Here is a 22,236-nt window from a genome sequence, read left to right as displayed (position 1 = left end):
TCCATTTTACGTAGATGAACAAGCATTTAGGGGTTTCCCCCCCTTTTTCAAGTATTACCATCATTCTTAGGTCTCCTTTTATCCTCTTGTCTGCACACACTTTATATTTGGTCTATATGAGACTGTTGTGTAACTGATGCAAACTGCATTATGCTTATGATTCCTTTTACTACTATTTTAAAAAATTTCCTATTAATTATTTGTCCTTTTAGTTACCTAGCATATTTTTGGTGGGTGAGAGGTGATAGGGACTCCACGCAACCAACCCATTTTCCCTTTTAATTCTGTTAATTCTTGTATACAGTGTGTTTGCCTTCATATGTCATCACCATTGTCATCCAAGAGCTGTCTGCCAGGCTGGCTGTGGTTTCAGCAGACCTCCATCACAGTTGAATTTCTCTTTGCCCAAGCTTATTTCCCCTGACTCCCACACCATCTTCTTGCTGACAGCTGAATGGGAGACATGCACTGCTGGTCTTGGAGCGTCTCCCGCTGAGGTGGGGGCAGCTTCAGCCACAGACACTGGTGGCAGCCCTTCTTGGGAGCTCCTACCACATGAACCATGGAGCTGGCTGGTGCCATTGTGGAACCCTCGTTCTAGCTAGTTCATTAGCTTTGTCATTTTAATACATTTTGGATCCATGTTTGTCATGCTTAAATTGTGACTATACCTTGTTATGCCAAACGCAAATACACAGACAGTATATCCGCTTACATGTATGAAGGCTAAAGGGAGGATATCAAATTTATGTTTGAAACACAGGCAGTTATTGTTCTCCCAAATAGCCAGTCTTCTCCCTTCTGTAAAGTCACCCAGAGATCCTGGAATCTTGGTGGATTCAGAATCTGGGTGGGGCTTTGAGTTGCATTCCCTGGAAAAGGGTTAAATTTGTTCTGTTGAGGAAAGGGGGATTCTCAAGGGTACCTAGCTTCCAGGGGGGCTGACACAGGCTGCTCTTGTTCTCCAGCTTCCATTCTAAGTTCTCCTTTTACTAACACAGCCCCCGCCCCGACCCCTGTTCATGTTTCAACTGTGCCACCAGCGCACGTGTTTCTCATGTTGCCTTGTAATTAGTCGTGCCATGAGACTAAGGTTTTGACCAGTGGGATATGAGCAGAAGTGATATATGCAATTCTACTTCATACCCTTGAAATTAATATTGCTAGCCTGCTGCTCACTCCTTCCTGTTGCTGAACTCATACCCTAACTAAATATAATGTACACTTCATGTTAGTGTATAATCTGATTTCCAAAATAATTTAAGCAGGCCATTTTGTACTTTGACTATTTCCCGTGTAATGACTCATGAAATTCAGTTATTTAACTAGTACATTTTCTGATTCATCATCTGCACCCCTCGTTTGGTTAAACTAATTTGGTTGAGACCCCCATCAACTCGCCTGAATTATTGTAAGAACTTTCTAACTGGAGTCTTTAACTTCATTCAGGTCCTTCAAGTTTATTATCCAACTATCAACCAAATGACATACGTTCTAGATTCTGGTAGTATGACCAAGTAAGCTCCTGATGGATTGACTATTACACAACTACAAACTTGGGGGCAAAATAAAAATCTACCTAAAGATACTGAAGTGGAACAAAGAATAGGCAGATTCTGGGTGGAAGGCATCCTATCTAACAACTAAACTAATTTGAGATGCTGCCCAGCAGAATCAAACCAAGTTAACTGCCTGGCTCTTGTTGTTCAGTCGCTAAGTCATGTCCGACTCCTTGCAACCCCAGGCAGCATGTCAGGCTTCCCTGTCTTTCACTATGTCACGGAGTTTGCTCAGATTCATGTCCATTGAGCTGGTGATGCTATCTAACCATCTCATCCTCTGCCGCCCTCTTTTGCCTTCAATCTTTCCCAGCATCAAGGTCTTTTCCAATGAGTTGGCTCTTCACATCAGGTGGCTTCCCACTATATAAGCTTTTATATAATTTGAATTTGAACCATGTGAATGCATTGCCTATCCAAATATAAATACATAAAATAGAAATAAAAAATAAAATCTTGGGGATTTCCTGGTGACTCAGTGGTAAAGAATCTGCCTGCCAATGCAGGAGACATGGGTTCAGTTCCTGATCCAGGAAGATCCCACATGCCAGGGATCAACTGAACCCATGCACCGCAACTACTGAGCCTGTGCTCTAGAGTCTTCAAGCTGCAACTGCTGAAGGCCATATACCCTGGAGCCCATGCTCTGCAATAAGAGAAGCCACCACGATGGGAAGCCTGTACACTACAACTAGAGAGCAGCCCCCGCTTGCTGCAGCTAGAGAAAAGCCTGCACAGCAACAAAGACCCTGCACAGTCAAAAATAATACTAAAAAAATAAAATCTTTAAGTCCAAGTGGAGGAACTGGGCTTAGACTAAGCAAGATACACTTTTAATGAGACAAGCCAAACGAAAGAGCTGTGGAAGTGTGAAGTAGAGACGTTTGTATGGTTGGTCAAAGTATTAAGATTAGGTTATGTGGCATAAGAAACCTAAAACAAAGACTGTTTAGACACACAATATCTGGTTCGATTCCAGGAAGATCCCCTGGAATAGGAAATGAATGCCTACAGTATTCTCGCCTTCTAAATTCCATGGACAGAGGGGCCTGGCAGGCTACAGTCCAGGGGGTCACAAAGACTCAAACACGACTGAGTGTGCACACACACACACACACATAAAATCCAAAACAACAATTGCTTAGACTGACTAGAGTTGGCAGTCAACACTTGGTATAGCAGCTCCACAGCGTCAGTCCATACTTCATCTGTACAGTTCTGCTATCTTCACATGAAGTGAAGTTGCTCAGTCGTGTCCGACTCTTTGCGACCCCATGGACACCAAGCTCCTCCATCCGTAGGATTTTCTAGGCAAGAGTACTGGAGTGGGTTGCCATTTCCTTCTCCAGGGCATCTTCCTGACCCAGGGATCAAACCCAGGTCTCCCGCATTGTAGACGGACGCTTTACCATCTGACCCAGCAGGGAAGTCCTATAAGCCTATATAAGCCACCTTCACATGGCTTATATCCTAAAGGTCATTTATGGTCAGAGTTGATGTTCTAACCTGAAAAGGGGATGGTGTGACTGGAAGGGGGATTTTCAGGGCCTTCCCCTGTAAGGTACCTTCCTAAAAGTTCTATACGACACTTCTGCTGGCCAGAAGTTAGATCCACGGCCACACCTAGCTACATGAGAGTCTTGGAAAATGTAGTCCTTTTTCCAAGAAGCCCAACTTAATCAAGGAAGACTGTTATTAGGAAAATGAGGACTTGGTGGGCAGATCTCTGTCTCAGTGAGCAAGTTGAGGGAATTTCAATCTGATAGCTCCTATTTTCTCTAACAAACATGGATATCACTTTGCCAACAAAAGTCCATATAGTCAAAGCTATGATTTTTCCAGTAGTCACATACAGATGTGAAAGCTGGACCATGAAGGCTGAGCGCCAAAGAATTGATGTTTTCGAATTGTGTGCTGGAGAAGACTCTTGAGACTCCCTTGAACTTCTAGGAGACCAAGCCAGTCAATCCTAAGGGAAATTAATCCTGAATATTCATTAGAAGGACTGTTACTGAAGTTGAAGCTCCAATACTTTGGCCATGTGATGCAAAGAGCCAACTCACTAGAAAAGACCCTGATGCTGGGAAAGATTGAGGGCAACAGCAGAAGGGGACGACAGAGGATGAGATGGTAGAATAGCATCACTGACTCAATGGATATGAGTTTGAACAAACTCTGGGAGATAGTGAAGGACAGAGTTGACTGGTGTGCTGCATGCAGTCCATGGGGTCACAGAGAGTCAGACAGGACTTATCAACTGAACACAATTTTCTCTGAAGGTGGAGATAAAGTGACTGGCTGAAAGGGCAGAAAGGGGTATGTGGCTGGCTTGAGAACAGTGGTGCAAGTCTGAAATAACTAATGTGAAGAGTAAGAGAGAGAACTGAAGTGGGACATGCAGAAAAATATGTGTCAGGTGGGGAGATATGTAATTGTGCATCAGTCTTCAAGGTGGTGTGATTTTTTTTTTTTTTTCCTATGGCATTCAGCAATCTGGGAGCAGCCAGTCTGTGATGGAAGGTATTATTTAGGAAGGAAGAAGCTATTATTTAGGAAAAATACTACTTAGGAAGAATGGAAGCTATTATTTAGGAAGAACATTCTTATGACTATCCTCGGTGAGATAGCACTGAGGATCTATCTCAGTTTGTTCCTGCAAATACTGTGACATAATCTATTCATAAAAATTCAGCAGATTCTGTGTGTGTGTGTGTGTGTGTGTGTGTGTGGCTGCACTGTGTGGCTTGTGGGATCTCACTTCCCCTACCAGGGACTGAATCTAGAATCCTAACCACTAGGCTACCAAGGAACTCTTTTTTTTGGGGGGGGGGGGATTCTTAATCATGGTTATACTTTTCTAGTCTTATACATATTCTGTACCTTAAGAGATGGCTCAGATTTGTGAAAGTCCTTTAGATTTCTCTGATAAAATGTAAAAAGTGTCTCCAAATTCTTTTTTTTTTTTTTTTTAACAACAATGTATTTATCCTGCAAGTATCTAAGTAATGCCTACCATAAGCCAGACATTGCCCTAGCCAAATGGAGGAAGTATGTAACTTTACATCATTTACCTACTGGGGCAAAGTGAAAGTCACTCAGTAGTGTCCAACTATTTATAACCCCATGGACTATACAATTCATGGAATTCTCTAGGCCAGAATACTGGAGTGAGTACCCTATCCCTTCTCCAGGGGATCTTTCCAACCCATTAATTGAACCAGGATCTCCTGTATTGCAGGCAGATTCTTAACCAGCTGAGCTATCAGGGAAGCCCAAAAGAGGGCAAAGAGACAGCAAAAACATAATGTTGAGAAGTAGTCTTCATGTTGTTCCCTTCTATGTAATTCTCTCTCCCCTCCAAATCTTTCACCTCATGGTTATCAAATTAATCTTCCTATTCCTTTATAAATTATGCATTCATTTGAACTTTAAATGGTTCCTTGACACCTTCTGAATAAAATTTTAACTCTTTACTAGCACTTACCCTTTTTACCTAATTTTTGTTAACTTTCCTGTATGTATCTTATGATCCTACCAAATCAATTCACCATACACCAGGAAAAAACTCATCTCTAGTTTCTCTGAGTCCCAGTTTGGAAACGATCATTTTAGAGGGATGGAGGTTGTAGAAACCACACTGTAAAAGAAGAAATGACTACTGTAGTAGTCATGAAGGCGGTACACAAATATGTTTCTCACTGCCCCATCACTTTGAAGTCAGCCTTGGCCACATGACTTGCTCTGGCCAGTGAAATGTGGGCAGAGGTGGCACGTCTCGTACCCAGACAGAAGTTAGACAAATTATCTCGTTTTCTGTTTTCAACTGTTCAATGTCCCCAGTGCCTGCCTCCACTCTACATGAACAAATAGAGGAAATGAAAAGAAAAAAATTCCTGGTGTTTGAAACCTCTTCAATGTAGAGGTTACTACAGAATACTTTAAATGACTAAAACAACAACAGAATACCCTAGTCTCCCTAGATTAGTACAACCAGTAAGAAACAGTAGTGTAAGCCACTATTTTGATGTGTTTTTTAAATTAACTTCATTGAGGTATAAATTATGTACAGTAAAATGTATCCATTTTATGTGTACTGTTCAATGAGTTTTAATGAACATACACACCTCCTTAACCACTATACTAATTGAGATATAGAACATTTCCATCACCTGAAAAACACTTCCTCATGCCTTCTGGTAGTCTAATATTTTCCCTCATTTCTCCCAGCCCCCAGGCCAACCTCTTTCTGTTAATGCCGGCTAGTTTTGCCTGTTCTTGAATTTCATATAAATGAAATCATGTAATATGTATTCATTTTGTGCCCTCTGAGAAGTTTTTAAACTATAAATTGCCTGTATAATTCAACATACCTTTTCACTCAGAAAAAATGAAGTTTAATTCAGTCTAACTAAGGCAATTAATCTGTACCTCATTGAATTATTTTTTCATTTCAAAAAGATACACTGTATTTTCTTATACTAATTATACTTTAACATTACAATAGAGTTTACATGCATCATAGCAAAACTATTCTTTTCTACTTAGTTGAGAATTTTACAAGACCTTAAGCTCCATGAAACATCCTATTTTGTTGACCATGTATATACTCAATGCCTACAGTGCCGCCTGGCACGTAAATACTCGATTAATAAACATCTGTGGGCTGAACGGATGTATTTCCCTTGAATTGCCTTTATATAAGTCTGTGTTAAATTAGGGGATTTAAAATCAGTATGTTAAATATTTTTAAAAGCAGGGATGCTTTAAAATCAGAATTTTAATTACCAAGCTCTTCTAGAGGAAACCGCGTCTTAAGTGCGTCTGTTTCACCTTAGGTGAAGAAAAAGCCTGGAGATTAAGGCTGGAGGAAGCCTGTCCACGAGTACTAACTGTCCATTACGTGTATTTCTATACATCGTGGAACATCATAACTGTATTTGTAGTTTGGTTGCATTAAAACATTGACCAAAAAAAGAAAATAAAATTTCACCAGCATTGTGTCCGAATATCTTTGATCACTCATTCTCTATTTTACAGTATTCATGTCATATCGCTAGAAGCGCCGCAGCCCAATTCTTAGTGTTTGGTTCTAAAACTGGATTTGTCATAAACGAACTGTATGACCCTTGACATTCACCAGTAAAATAGAAACTCTAATCTCCTAACCTCTGAGCAGCGTGATGAAAATCAAGTGGGAGGAAAAGTGAGCAAAGAACTTCAGAAAACATCGAGGAACTGGAAGCGGTAGTACTTATTTGACTGATTACCACCCCTCAGCCTGACCTGTCCGCAGGGGAGGCGGCTGCCCAGGACTGCGCAGGCGCCCCCGTAGGCCCCGCCCACAAGTCGGTCCCGCCCACCTTCTTCGGCCCCGCCCAGCCGGCGCCCTGCGCGCGCACGCCGCCTGGCGTCCTCGCTCCCGGGGCGGCGCCCCGCGTGCGCTGGAGTCACCGAGGCCACCCTTGGCACCGGAAGTGACCCTGGCGGGTCTGCCTTCAAAGTCTGGGCTACTGGAAGCAGCATCTGGGGCTCGTGACGGTTGGACCAGGCAGTGCTGGGTCCGTGAGCAGAGAGCAGGGTGGTTGGGGTGGACAGGGGAGGGCCCTCCTTCTTCGCTGCCCGGAACCCCGCTCGGCTCCCCCCCTCCGCCCGGCCGTGGGCGGTTTCCCGAGAGCCTCTGCGCCGCAGGTGAGTGTCGCGGGGATCCCGGACCCCCGTGATCAGGGCTTGGAGGGACTCGGGAGCCTGTGATGCGATCCCGCTGCGCATTCTGCTTGTGAGCCTGCCGTTGCCTGCGCCGAGGTTCTAAGTCCTCGCTGTTGTCGCTGACACCTGTGGCTTGGGTGGCGGTCCTCCTACCTGAGGAATCCTGTCTGGCCGGAGACTTTTGGGGGCCCCTGCCGATCCTATTCTAGGCCTGTGTCGTTAGAGACGTCTCCGGTCGACGAACCTGTTTTTATTTCTTCGCTTTTTTGACACATTCCCCGCCCGAAACCCTCTCCCCTGTGGAGGGGAAAAAAGCAAAAGCCTTGACTTTGGGGATTACGTTTTGTTAGGTAGCTGTGATATTGTTAAGGATGTTGTTTCGTACTTATTTTGGAGCTGGGCATCCTACAAGAGGCTAACGACTCTTTTTGTTTGTTTCAAGTTGGTACCTTTTAGAAAAAAGTATCCCTCGAAACTTTGTTTCATATTGTATATTACGTGGTGATAAAGTTAGAGATGGACGTGGATCCTTAATGCCTTGTGGGGGATAGACTCAAGCCCTCATTTACTCAAAAATAATTTTCTCTTTTAAGTACCAAGTGCCATTTTTATATCAGTTACTAACTTCTGATAACACACTGCTGCACCTCTCTCTTTTGCAAGCACTCATGTATGTCTTCCTCTTTGAAATCAGAGCCTTAGGTACTGCTGAGGACATTCTTAATATTTAGAATATCTTTGCCACATAGTCACAATGCTAGAACGCCAAGGTATCAAGAAAGATTCTTGTGATGTTCATACAGGCCAAAATATCTCAGTGTGCAGTCCTGTTTTCTTTTCCAAAGGAGATGGTTTTTGTAATCAGTGAGTTCTTACACAAAGAAACAGTGGCAAACTCTTTGTATTAACACTTGTATTAATACAAGTATTAACTTGTGACTTGTTTCATGCCTTAAAAAAAAAAATAAAGAAGTAGTGCCAATCAACGTGTTTTTTTAATTCATGTTTTCCTTTACTTATTTTTCTTTCAATGACAGTCAACTTTCCAACATTCTTAGACTATGAAAAGCTATATAAAGGTCCTTTATGGCATTATTCAAGTTGCTTTTACATTTTAAAGATTCAGTGCTAGGTCCATAGTCTACAATGGATTCTGCATCTTATTTTGAAACTGGTATCACAGTTCTGACAAATACTAAGGATAAATTTTGGTTTACAACAATGGTTTGGGCTTGTTTGCTTTTTAGCTGCTTGACTGGTTTAAAAGATAGTGTGTCAAATCAGTATGGTCAATATTGATAACATGCTAAATAGGTTCTGCCTGTGGTGTTTATTGATATGGCTTGAATATGGCTTTTAAGTTACATTTTGTTATATTCACTGATTTGTTTTGTTCGAGGTAAACTGAAAGTTTACCAAATACATATATATGTTTCCTTGACCAGGTCTCTCTTGATGCTTTTTTTGTAGTGATAACTTTCTTGTGCTTCTTGAGTATTTATCATATGATGATTATAAAGGTATGAAGGTATGCCATGCTATAATTGGTCATTGGTCACTATTTATTGTGCTTATTTGTAATCATCAGTGACTGATTGTAAATTAGCATTATGGTTGCTTTCATATTCCAGAGATGAACATTCTGAAAATTGCTTCACAGTGTATTGTCACTGCTGAAGTTACACACACTCAGCTTACTGACATGCGTGCGGGAAAATGCATAATTGAGCCTCATCTGTTTTTAATTTAGGACATTAGTTTTGCAGGTAAATATTTTTTAACATTGATACTGATTTTTTAGCCTGTGCTTAATAATGTTCTGCGCTTGTTTCCTCCTACTTAGCAAAGAAAAAAACACTGAGGATAAATAAAATGATATCCCACTAAACTTCAAGGATTTCAAGGTCTGTCTTATTTTTGTATTCAGTGGAATTCCTTGTACCTCAGTATGTGTTCCGTAACATTTCTTGAATGAATGACCTTTGCACATTACAGTAAAAACTGTAGTGAGAGTGGAACCCTGTCTAAGATTCCTTTAAAAATTAAGTGGGCATGGTATCCTGTTTAGGTGTGAAATTGGGAAGGTCTGGTATTTGTTCTGGGCAGAGAACAGAAATCTTGGAACTCAGATATTTGGATCTGTAACCTTTTTCAGTCTCTTTGAATGCTTCTTTCCCTAATCCTGGAGGAGTAAAGATACTTTGTCTCTTTATAGAGATACTACAGAGAAGGAAATGGCAACCCACTCCAGTATTCTGAGAATTCTGTGGACAGAGGAGCCCGGTGGGCTGCTGTCCATGGGGTCGCACAGAGTTGAACACGACTGAAGCAGCTTAGCAGCAGCAATACTACACAGCATCGCATCAAGTTTGCTAGAAATTTTGTTGTAATACTGAGTTTTTAGTGTTTAAAATAACTTGACTCTGTTGTTCAGTTGCTAAGTTGTGTCTGACTCTTTGTGACTCCATGGACTACAGCATGTCAGGCTTCCCTTTCCTTCACTATCTCCCAGAGTTTGCTCAGACTCATGTCTGTTAAGTCGATGATGCCATCCAATCATCTAATCCTCTGTCGACCCTTCTCCTCAGTTGAGTTCAGTTCAGTCTCTCAGTCGTGTCTGACTCTTTGCAACCTCATGGACTGCTGCATGCCAGGCTTTCCTGTCCATCACCAACTCCGGGATCCTACCCAAACTCATGTCCATTGCATCGGTGATGCCATCCAGCCATCTCATCCTCTGTCGTCCCCTTCTCCCACCTTCACTCTTTCCCAGCATCAGGGTCTTTTCCAGTGAGTCGGTTTTTCACATCAGGTGGCCAGAGTATTGGAGTTTCAGCTTCAGCATCTCTCCTTCCAATTGATTTCCTTTAGGATTAACTGGTTTGATCTCTGTGCTGTCCTAGAGACTCTCAAGAGTCTTCTCCAACACCACAGTTCAAAAGCCTCAATTCTTCAGAACTTAGCCTTCTTTATGATCCAAAACTCACATTCATACAGAAAGACTGGAAAAATCATAGCTTTGACTATGCAGACTACGGCAAACTAATGACTTTGCTTTTTAATATGCTGTCTAGGTTTGTCATGGCTTTTCTTCTAAGGAGCAAGTACCTTTTAATTTCGTGGCTTCAGTCACAGTTTGCAGTGATATTGGAGCCCAAGAAAAAATCTGTCACTGTTTCTACTTTTCCCATCTATTTGCCGTGAAGTGAATGGGACCAGATGCCATGATCTTAGTTTTCTGAATGTTGAATTAAAGCCAGCTTTTTCACTCTCCTCTTTCACCCTCATCAGGAGGCTCTGTTACTTGAATTAAAATTTCATGTTGCATCTTACTTAGGTTAAATGAATGAATTTCGTCATAAACTAAAATAAATACTCAGGACATTTAAGGAAAAGGGTGGTTCTTACAGGATCATATAAAGGAAAAACTTACATTTTTTATCCAGGTAAAGTACGCATAACCTATACTTATGGTTATTTTTCTTTTTAATAATCGCTCTTTAAAAACCAGCTGTGTTTTTGGACAGTCTCATTTTTATAATTTTACGATTTCATTTTCTATTAATTGAATCAATAGGTAGTGTTTTCAGTTCATTGTGGTTAAAATTTGGTCTGAAGGCTTTTCTTCATATATATTCATTTCTTCAAGTATTGCCAGATACTGTGTCAGGTAGACCCAAATTCTGTCTTCCTGAAGTGTAATTTTGGCAGTGATAAGGATATATTGTTGTTTATTGGCTAAGTCATATTCGACTCTTTGTGACCCCATGGACTGTAGCCCGCCAGGCTCCTCTGTCCATGGGATTTCCCAGGCAAGAATGATGGCGTGGGTTGCCGTTTCCTCCTCCAGGGGATCTTTTTGACCCAGGGATCGAACTTGCATCTCCTGCATTGACAGGTGGATAGGATTCTTTACCACTGAGCCACCAGGGCTTCCCAGGTGGCTCAGTGGTAAAGAATCGGCCTGCCAGTGTGGGGTCGGACGTGACTGAGAATGCAGGCACTGGCTAAGGGTATATATTTGGAAATTGAAGATTCCTGTAAACTTACAATGTTGACATTCATTTGAGAAGAGTGTCTTAGAGATGCTAAAAGAATTGGAAAATTTATTTTTTGTCTGACATTTAGATTTTGAGTGGTATTTTAATACATTTTCAGTAAACCCATCATTTCTTTGATAACCAAGAATTTTTAGGTCATTTTTAATGTGGCCTTGGGTTGACTTTACATTTGTTTGTTAGGAAATGCCCATTCATTAACTCCTTAGGAATTTTATCTGAGTAGAAAGAAGTATCCATAACACAGAACCTTCAAAGAAGGCCTGGAGTGACCTCTGTGAGTATTGGGACAGTGAACCCTGGCCCTCAGAAAAACAAAAGGGCAATAATTTAGATTTTTTTTTTTAAGTGGGGGTGGAGTGGGGTGGGGAGGATGAAAGAGCCAGAGTCTGTTTGCTGTCTGTGCTTATCCAGATCAAGGATGTTCTGCCAGCAGGACATCTTCTGACAGCTTCTAACAGGCCCCAGCTGTGCTCTTCTTACATTGTTGCCCAGACTGGGTGTCGCTCTAGGGCATATGTAGCTTCAGAGCCAAGCAGTGCCACAGCTGCGGTAGGGATGGGTTGAGGATCAGGGAATGTGAGAGAGCTGAGGCTAAGAAACTGGACAAAGGTAAGACATCTCAGTAGTGAGCACTCATTCATTCAGAGATTTCCCGAGTGGCTGCTGTGTGCGAGGCCGCGTGGTGCTGGGGATATATCCATAAAATAACAGAGAGCCATGTCCCTGACCCAGAGCTTTTATTCAGGTGGAAATTATCTGTGTCATGACTCCAGAAAGTCATGGGATTTGTTTGTTGTTTTTTTTTTCCTTTTCTTCTGGACCGCAGATGATCAGTCTTGAATTACTTATAGAGTCAGTTCATAGCTGTATTGCTTCGTAACAAATTACCCAAAAACTAAATGGCTTAAAGCAGTAAGCATTTATTATCTCACAGTTTCTTTGGTTAGGCTCCGGGCATAACTTAGTTGGGTGCTTCTGATTCAGAGTCTTTCACAGGCTGTAGTCAAGGTACCAGTCAAGGCTGCAGTTATCTCAAGGGTCGGTTTAGGGAGGATCCACTTCCCCACTCCCTCACGGCATCGTTGGCAGGATTCAGTGTCTCTGGACCATTGGACTGAGGGCCTCAGTTCCTCTGTTGCCCTTGGGCTTCCGTCAGATCTTTGCCTCATGAGGCTATGCATGGTCAACTCGAAGCAGGGTAGCTTCCTTTGGAGTGGTCCAGCCAGAGAGCAGAAGATGGTGAGCAAGGCAGATGTCACAGTGTAATCTCAGAAATGACACTTCGTTATTTTTGTGTATTCTGTTTGTTACAGGCTCAGGTTCAGGGGGAGATGACTACACAGGGGTATGGACACCTGGAGGCAGAGGTCATTGAGAGCCGTCTTACAGGCTGTCTGTGATTATTGAGAGGCATAAGGCACTTCTTTTGTTGTAGTTATTTAACCCTAACCCTACCCTTCATCCTCTTTATCCACTCATATTTCCCTATCTTACCCTCCATAGACACTGTAATATATTTATTTTCTTGGATGTGTATGTGTCCTTTGAAAAAGTGTTTTATATACCACATATAAACATAACATATTTTTAAGTCTATAAAATGGTATTGGGGATTTAGACCTTGTTCTGTGTCTAAGTTGTTTTGTTTTGTTTTTTTTCACCCAAACCTGTATTTTTTGTTTGTTTTTCGGCCGAGCAGCTTGTGGGATCCTAGTTCCCTGACTAGGAACTGACTCCCCAGGCCCTTGGCAGTAAGTGTCAAGTCCTAACCACTGGAGTGCCAGGAAATTCCCTTAACCCTGTATTTTGATAATATATCCATGTTACTATTTGTACATTTTCTTCATTGCTTCTGTCTGCTACATAGTATTTGTTAGTGCATGCAACATACTTCCTTATCTTTTCCCTAGCAGGAAATAGATTACCTCCAACTACTGGATATCTCAAACAGTTTTGTCATTAACATCCGAAAACAAGTTCGTTGGTGGGTCTCTGTGAAACTTCGCCTGGAATATTTATTGAAAAGTAGGGTGGCAGCATCATAGGATAGCTGCGTACATAATTTTTCTTAAGTACTACCTGATCGCTCTCCAAAATGATTGTAGGAGTTTATGCCCACAAATTGTATATGAGGGGATGTCTTTTTCCCCAAATTCTTGCCAGTACTAATTTTTTTTTTTAATCTAGTAAATGTAAAAGAGGTCTCTCACACTTTATTTGCATTCTTCTATTACTGGTATCTGTACGTGTTAACCATTTGGGTTTCCCCTTCATAAATTGCCGTTTATGTGCTACTCTTTTTTGTATGTAGTTCTTTTGTCCGTTAGTGTGAGGAATTATAAGGTAGATTTTCTGATCTTAGGTTATCCTCGCATTCCTGGGATAAACCTTCTTGATCGTGGAGTATATGTGTGTATGTTGTGCACGTGCATGCGTGTCCTTGTTGATACATTGTTAATTAGCTAATGTTTTATTTAAAATTACCACATCATGGTCTTAAGTGAAATAGGCTCTGTATTGTTCTTAATTAGTTTTCAAAATTGAGGTGGTGGCTTCCTGGTGGCTCAGCTGGTAAAGAATCCACCTGCAATGCAGGAGACACAGGAGATATGGGTTCGATCCCTAGGTCAAGAAGATCCTCTGGAGAAGTGAATGGCAACCCACTCCAGTATTCTTGCCTGGAGAATTCCATGAACAGAGGAGCCTGGCGGGCTACAGTCCATGGGGTCACAAAGAGTCGGTCACAACTGAGCGACTAACACTTTCACTTTCTACCTCATAAAAAGTTGACCAGTTTTCCCTTATTTTCTGGACCAATTTTTATGTCATTGAAGTTATCTGCTGTCTGGAGGGTAAGTAAAAACCCACCTATGAAAACCCCGTATCCATATATCCACACGCTACTAAGTACAAAGACTATGCTTGGTTTTTGCATCTGGAAAGTTTCAGGGAAGGTGCAGTTAGCATTTACTGAAGACCTACTCTTTGCCAAGTAGTGTGCTGGCTACTTTAAATAGTCATTTATTCCTCATAGTGCAACTCTTGGAAGTATGGTTACTCAGGAAGTCCCTGGCAGTCCAGAGGTTAGGACTCCACATTTTCACCACTGAGAGCCTAGATTCAATCCCTGTTGGAGGAACTAAGATCCCACAAGTTGTGTGGTGTGGTTAAAAACAAAAAAGAAGTAGTAACAATCCCAATTTACAGATTTAAAAACTAAGGCTCAGAAAAGATAAAGGGCTTGACAAAGGTGGCAGGATTACAGTTCTACCAAGAGTCTTCTAACATCAAAATGTGTTTTCTCTGTTTCACACTGCTTTCCAAAAACAGCATCTAACATTCTACATTTGTTCTGCAGATACTCCATAAGACTTGTATTTCATGCACTGAAGTTACCAACTCAGATCTTTTCCTGCTCTCAGAGATTCAAGGTGGACAAGTGCCTTGAGATGAAGGTCCCCAGTCACGTACCGGGGGACTTTAGAAGGGGGAGGGATATTCTGAACTGACAAGTTTGGAAGGTAGACATACTGGGAAAATTGGTACTGATCTGAGTGGGACTTTGACACATAGGTAGGGTTTGACTGTGGGAACTAAGAAATTTCTCTGAAGGAGTGGAGATTATCATAAGCAAATGTACAGAGATAGAAAATATAGTATGTGTGAAAGCAAGCTTCTTCAGGGATCCTTGGAAAGCATGCTTTTAAAAAACTTTGTAGTACTTATTTTGAAAGACTTAATATGAAATGTTTCTTTCTTTTTTAGCTTGTAGTTGAGCATGAGTCTTCTTATGATTAGTGAGAATGTGAAGTTGGCCCGTGAATATGCATTGCTGGGAAATTACGACTCTGCAATGGTCTATTATCAGGGAGTTCTTGACCAAATGAACAAGTATCTGTACTCAGTCAAAGATACATACCTCCAGCAGAAATGGCAACAGGTAAGATTCGTGACTGCTGTTTGTTTCAGTGGTTTAAAATACTCAGATTTAAATAGATGGTGCTTTGCAGCTATGCATAAAGACTGTATAATTTATTATATGGATTTGTATATAATGTTACTTAAAACAGTGTGTCATATTCACCATCATCAGTATGATAGGTTCTACTCAATTATTCTAATTTTTGGAATCTAATAGGAATGGTTTTGAAATTTTTTTCTAGATCACATTTTGACCTGGTAAAATTAGAATTGACTTTATTAAGCCATTGTTGAAACTGCAAATGACACCTGAATCTCACATGTACCATATTCCCTATAGAACATCGTAAATCAGACCATACTTGAATCCCATGTGAGGAATTTTAGCCACTGAGGAGCAGTAGAAATTTATGTGCTTGCTAAGTTGCTTCAGTTATGTCTGACTCTCTGCGACCCCATGGACTATAGCTCACCAGGCTTCTCTGTCCATGGAATTCTCCAGGCAGGAATACTGAAGTGGGTTGCCATGCCCTCCCCCAGGGGATCTTCCCGACCTAGGGATGGAACCCAAGTCTCCTGCGGCTCCTACATTGCAGGCGGATTCTTTATCACTGAGCCATGAAGGAAGAAATTTATAGGTAGAAACTATAGAACTTACACGTCCAGTTGGATGTGTCATTTATAATAAGGTTCAACAATGTCCCAGGAGAGAAATGTTATAGAAATTAATAGTCTTTTTGAGCTGGTCTTCTAGATAGAATATTACCTTCAAGTTCTGCTAAACTGCCTTTTTAATAATATTCCATATTTGTCCTTAATTTCTTTAACAGAAAAATAGTCTACCTCTTTGAACTTAACCTCTTTCCTTAAATCTGCCTCTTCATATTTTACATTAGAAGGGGAAAGTATTTTGTAAAGTGTCTTAAATTTGCCAGTGAAAGTCTTTTAAGACCTTTTGTTCTTAGGCCAGCAACTTTTACTTAAGAAGTCTAAAGTTTTTTATGAGAATATTTAAATTGGAAATTCCCTAGCTGTCCAGTAGTTAATATTCCACATTTCCACTGTGGGGGACACAAGTTTAATCCCTGTTGTGGGAACCTGCAAGGTACGTGCTATGGCCAAAAATAAATATAAATAAAAGATTGAGTGTGTTTTTTAAAATCTTTCTTGAATTTGTTACAACATTGCTTCCGTTTTATGTTTTGATTTTTTGGCCCCAAAGCGTGTAGGATCTTAACTCCCCAAACAGGGACTGAACCTGCATTCCTGCACCCCCTGCATTGGGAGGGGGAGTCTTAACCACTGGGCCACTGGGGAAATGCCAAGATTAAATGTGGTTTTAAAAAAAAGCAGAGAGAGAGAAAGGATATTTAAATCATTTAGTTTTAAAACCAAACATTGCTAGCTTCATTTCTTTCATATGTGTATATATGTATGAAATATATATCATTTTAAAGTTGTCAAGGCAGCTTTTAAGAATATATATATAGGTTGTATGTAAATTGAGCCATTTGTCTTCTGAAGCTTTATTTTTCAACCTGTGGGATGCATTCCATTAGTGAATTGTGAAATTAGTCAATTCTGATGAGCGTTTTTAAAGTCAGTTAAGTAGCATAAGAACCATCAAAGCACAACTTGCAGAAGTAATATTTTTGCCAGACTTTAAAGGTACAGCTAACTTTTAAATTTGTTGTGCACTTTGACTTACAATGCACGTCGTCACAAGTCAGTGACAATGGCCTAATTAGCCAGAACACTTCATTCATTGTATCAGAATTAATTTTGTAATTAAAAATAAAGAATTTATGAGCCATTATTAAAATTTCAACAAAACATTTTGGTATGGTTTCCTGGATACCTGATGTCAAAATGGAGGCTTCTAGCATTCTTAATAAATGGCCCAACTTAATTTGGCAGTGATTTATTAGTTAAAGAAATTTAAAGAACCATATTCTCCTTTGAAATTAGGTTTGGCAGGAAATAAATGTGGAAGCGAAACATGTTAAGGATATCATGAAAACACTAGAGAGCTTTAAACTAGACAGCACTCCATTAAAAGCCGCACAACACGAGCTTCCAGCGTCTGAGGGAGAAGTCTGGTCCTTGCCCGTACCTGCCGAACGAAGGTAAGTGGAGACCCTTTAAGAAACAAACTGACACAGAACTGATCCGCATTGGTCCTGTCCAGGAGGAGGACTGAGGGGCTGAGAGACAGGAATGGGCAAGGGTTTGTTTTTTTAAATACCGTTTGTAACTTAAATTGTGAATTGTGTGATTCTGTGACCCATTTCAGTAAATGGAATTTAGGTAGACATATTCTTTTGTGAATGAGCTCAAAGTAGTAGAGATACACCTTGTGGAAGGAACATGGGGATGGAGACTGAAATATCTGGGCTGTAGGTCTGTCTTTGCCACTGTCTGTAGCTTTGGAAAAGCGTATAGCCATTCTAGACCTCAGATTTTGTTATGTAAAGTGAGGAAATTAGACTGAAACGGTAGTTCTCAAAAAGCTGTCACAGAACACTGCTGTTTATCAAGCTACACTGCTGCTAAAATTGAAGAGTGGGCTTTTTAGTTAACAGGAAAAAAAGATAAAATGTTCTCAATTATAGGTTTTATTCTGACATTTTTATTTCCAGATTGCTATTACCTGGTGCCAGCAAATGAACAATTAGTGAAAGTTTCTATTTACTGAAATGCTCAAAAGAGCCAATTATGCTTAGTTCCACTGCATATTTTTTTTAACTGACAGGAGTGCAAGTGGATGTCATTTATCTGTTTTACTCACACAATAGATTTCCTAGTTTGTATTGTGTGTTTAAATATATTAGTGTATAATAGCGGAGAAGGCAATGGCAACCCACTCCAGTACTCTTGCCTGGAAAATCCCAGGGACGGGGGAGCCTGGTGGGTTGCAGTCCACAGAGTTGGACACGACTGAAGCGTCTTAGCAGCAGCAGCAGCAGTGTACAATAGCATTCTACAAAGAACAGTGACTTTCAGTTTCTTTGCCCCTTAACCAGTTTGAGAGCCTTGCATTAAAACATTGCTCAGGTGCTTTTTAGATGTTTAAGATTCTATCATTGCAACTGTTACTCCTTGACTACATTTTATGACAGGTGCTAGGTATTGAGTACTCGTGGTTCTGAGCACTAATACAGAATACACATGTTATCGTATTTATTTTTCACAATAAGCCTTCCAAATAATTAGTTATATTTTCTCTGTGTTTCAGGTAAAATAGTTGAGATACAGTGAAGTTAGGTAACTTTTCCCCATTATCACAAAACTAGTAGCTGGTGGAGTTAAGATTTGAACCCAGATGTGTGTGGTTACAAAGATAGCACTCTCTGCCATATTGGTCATTCTCAAACCCTAGCATACATAAAGATCTCTTGGTGAACTCATTCAGAATGTGGATTCTGGGGTTTCAATCCCAGAGAGTCGGGTATAATAGCAGGGGAGCCCAGGAGTCTGCAGGCGATTCTAATCCAAGTGGTTGGTGGATCACACTTTAAAAAGTACCGTACCGAAGTGTTTCTTCTCCAGTTTAGGATTGACTAATGGGCATTGATTGTTTTTAGCCATTTTCATTTTTTTCAGCTCCAGATACAAGTACTACTATTCTGTTATTGACGGTGATACCTTCTGAATATTTACTACGTTTTACCCTTACTCTTAAGTACTTTTATATATGTGTGTCTGTGTGTGTGTGTATATATTCTGTTTTATTTTAGAATTCACTAAAAAAAAAAAAACCCTCAAAACTACAGCAGTAGGCCCATTAAAGAAAAACAGGAAAATTCATAAAAGTAGAGATGAAATGATACAGTCATCCTAGTGCAACTTCTAGTCCTTTATACATTGTTTATTTTCATGGTTGTAGTTGTGCTATATCCATAATATATAACTTTGTATCATTTTTTTTAATCCTAATAGTAGACAATTGCTGTACATTTACTGTGTTGCCAAGTACCATGTCAGTTGTTTTACATATATTATTTAATCCTCAAAACAGACTTAGAAGGTAGGTACTAAACTGTTAGCCCCAACTTCTGATGAGAAAACTTAAGCTTAGATAGGTAAAGTACCTTGCTCTTTATAGTTACCTAAACATAGGTGATTTATAAGCCATCTTAGACCCTATTCTTTGCTGTTTTTAAAGGGTTATTTGCTGCACTTTTAAGGAATATAACCTACACTAGTTAACCCCTTTTATCTTATTATAAATAAATTGAAAAATTTTCCACATCTATGTTTACTTTTTCTTAATTTCCAAAGTAGAACTAATAAAAGATGAGTGAAGTTGTGTTTTTATTTTATCTTGCCTATAAATATGTTTTACTCCTGCTTAACTTTCTTTTTGTCCCTCCTTCTGGAGAATCATCATTTTCCCCTTGTATTGGTCACTCTGGCTGCCTTAACAAAATCCCACAGACTGGGTGACTTAAACAACAGAAACTTATTTCTCACAGTTCTAAATCTATAGAAAGTCCAAGCTTAAGGTGTGAGCCAGTTTGGTTTCTGGTGAGGAGTCTTCTTGAGTAGCTGACCTCCTCTCTGCATCCTCACATGGCAGGGGAAACAGCAAGCTCTCTGGTGTCTCTTAATAAGGACACTAATTCTTAGATCAGGACCCCACCCTTATGACCTTATTTAACTTGAATTACTTCCTTACTCCAAATGATTACACTGGGGTTTAGGAATTCAGCATAATGAGTTTGGGAGGAATACAAAAATTCAGTCTGTAACAGCACCATAACCCCTTTCTCAGTTACTGGTAAGAACTTTCCAGTGAATAGATGTGCCCAGTGATTATTCAGGTGATTTCAGATTTAATGAACTGTTTGATTGCTGCAATCTTAACAAGAGGAGGCAGGAGGTTTCTCTCTTTGGGGTAGTAGAAAGTTGTTAAATGAGCTTTTCATCTTGAAAAGTCTATAATGATGAGCTGTAGGGTCCCTCCTTATTGCTTCTGGCTTTCTTCCATATTTTGTTCTGTCTCTGATTTTAAACGCCCTGGATAGCTATTAGCTACAAAGTCCTCCTCTTTGACTTTATTTGCTACACCTTTCTGTTTCTTCCTGTAATTTATTTAACTTGGCTTCCTCAGCTGAATATCCCTCAAAACTCTTTATTTTTCTGTTAGTCTTAATCTGTACTCATGCTTGCTGCTGCTAAGTCACTTCAGTCGTGTCCAACTCTGTGCGATGCCATAGATGGCAGCCCACCAGGCTCCACCGTCCCTGGGATTCTCCAGGCAAGAGCACTGGAGTGGGCATTTCCTTCTCCAAAGCGTGAAAGTGAAAAGTGAAAGTGAAGTCTGTCAGTCCTGTCCAACCCTCAGCAGCCCCATGGACTGCAGCCTTCCAGGCTCCTCTGTCCATGGGATTTTCCAGGCAAAAGTACTGGAGAGAGCTTATTCTTTCAACTCTGTTGGGGATTGTAACCATGACATCGCCTTAATTTTAATCCCATTTTAGGAACAGAGTCAGTCGATCCTGCATTCTCTTCTAGTGCTGTGCACAAACATGTTTGTACAAGGAGGTTCATTGAAGGCTTTCAGAGGAACGATTAAAAATAGTATAAAGCCATTAGGTATAATTCTTTTAAACTGTCTTTTAAAAGTCAGCCGAAGTCCCTCAAACATCTTCTCACCTCACTGGATAAAACCCAGTTTTCAGCATGTCCCTCAGCGCCACCCCGTGAGCCCCTGTCCCACCACCTCTGTGGCCTCACTGCTTGCAGTTCTGCCTTCTTGAACGAGTCAGATGCAAGCACCTCAGTTCTCTGCACTCAGCTTTCCTTCAGCTCAGGTGTGTGATGGCTTGTTCTCGAATTTCTTTCAAGTCTCAACTTAAATGTTGCCTCAGAAAGGCCTTCTCTGATCAGCCTGCCTGTATCATTCCATATGACCTACCCTTCTTTGTTATATTTTCTGAGATGGCACTTAGCATCATCTGATGTACTGTTTATTTCTTCATTGAAACCCCATCTGCCCCCCATACACACTGCTGTGTAAACTTGTGAGAGTAAAGGCTTTTATTAAAGTTATTTTTTTTTTTTTAATTTTTATCTTGAATTCAGAGTAGTGCCTGTCAGTAGTAATAGTTCAGTAAATTATTTCTCGGGTGAATGAATAGCAGTAAGAAGTGGATAAAGGGACTTTCCTGGTGTTCCAGTGATTTGGACTCTGCTTCCACTGTAGGTGGCACAGGTTCGATCCCTGGTCAGGGAATTAAGATTCTGCAAGCCATGTGGTTTTGCCCCCCAAAAAGTAGATTAAGTGTGGTACATTTTATGTGACTGACTGCCATCTAGCCATTAAAAGTCATGTGTGAGGTAATGATAGAGGAAAGGATACTAAAAATGCTTCATGATATAATGAGTAGAGAAAAATAAGAGCATTTGTATGTATGTGTGTGTTAGGCACTTAGTCGTGTCTGACTCTTTGTGACCCCATGGGTGGTAGCCTACCAGGCTCCTCTGTCCCTGGGATTCTCAGGCAAGAATACTGGAGTGGGTTGCCATTTCCTCCTCCAGGGAGTATGTATGTGTAATGGTTCCAGTTTTGTTTAAATGAAAGGCAACTATAAGAAAATAAACTAATATGTTAAGTGGTTAACTCTGGATAGTGGGGATACAGGTGACTTTTACCATTTGAGCTACTCAAAAATGATGAGAATCTGCCTGCGATGCAGGAGACCAGGGTTCTAACCCTTGTTGGGAAGTTCCTCTGGAGAAGGGAATGGCAATTCACTCCGGGATTCTCGCCTGGAGAATCCCCATGGACAGAAGATCCTAGCGGGTCTAGTCCATGGGATCGCAGAGTCAGACACAACTAAGTGACTAACACACACACACACACACACACACACACGTGACTTTTTCAAATTCTTTATTACTTAAATATATTTCAGTGTCTATTTTTTTTAAAGGGAAAAAATATATATTTTAAAACAGTATCCCTACTTGGCTACCCAAGTTTC

The 22,236-nt window shown here is 40.6% G+C and overlaps 1 protein-coding gene across 13 annotated transcripts in view; it reads left to right on the top strand.

Annotated features, from left to right (window-relative positions):
* The first annotated feature begins 6,974 nt into the window (after positions 1–6,974).
* Positions 6,975–22,236, top strand: part of KATNA1 (katanin catalytic subunit A1) — a 34,336-nt gene continuing 19,074 nt past the window's right edge. Inside the window, exons 1-5 of one of the 13 annotated variants that reach the window (XM_086318253.1) lie at positions 6,975–7,247; positions 13,953–14,178; positions 14,685–14,757; positions 15,092–15,266; positions 17,216–17,373. In XM_086318253.1, coding sequence (XP_086174379.1) covers positions 15,105–15,266; positions 17,216–17,373 — 320 coding nt within the window. In that variant the 5' untranslated portion in view covers positions 6,975–7,247; positions 13,953–14,178; positions 14,685–14,757; positions 15,092–15,104. Of the gene's footprint in view, positions 7,248–8,896; positions 9,032–9,108; positions 9,170–13,952; positions 14,179–14,684; positions 14,782–15,091; positions 15,267–17,215; positions 17,374–22,236 lie in introns of all 13 variants that reach the window. The other 12 variants (XM_086318249.1, XM_086318250.1, XM_086318247.1 and 9 more) reach the window with 12 other exon arrangements.

Source organism: Bos grunniens, chromosome 9 (genome assembly GCF_055505025.1).
Source record: "Bos grunniens cultivar Pamir isolate PY7600 chromosome 9, Bosgru_T2T1.0, whole genome shotgun sequence".
Classification (NCBI taxonomy): domain Eukaryota; kingdom Metazoa; phylum Chordata; class Mammalia; order Artiodactyla; family Bovidae; genus Bos; species Bos grunniens.
The sequence above is the reverse complement of the archived record's forward strand: the minus strand, read 5'-3'. Positions and strand labels throughout refer to the sequence as shown.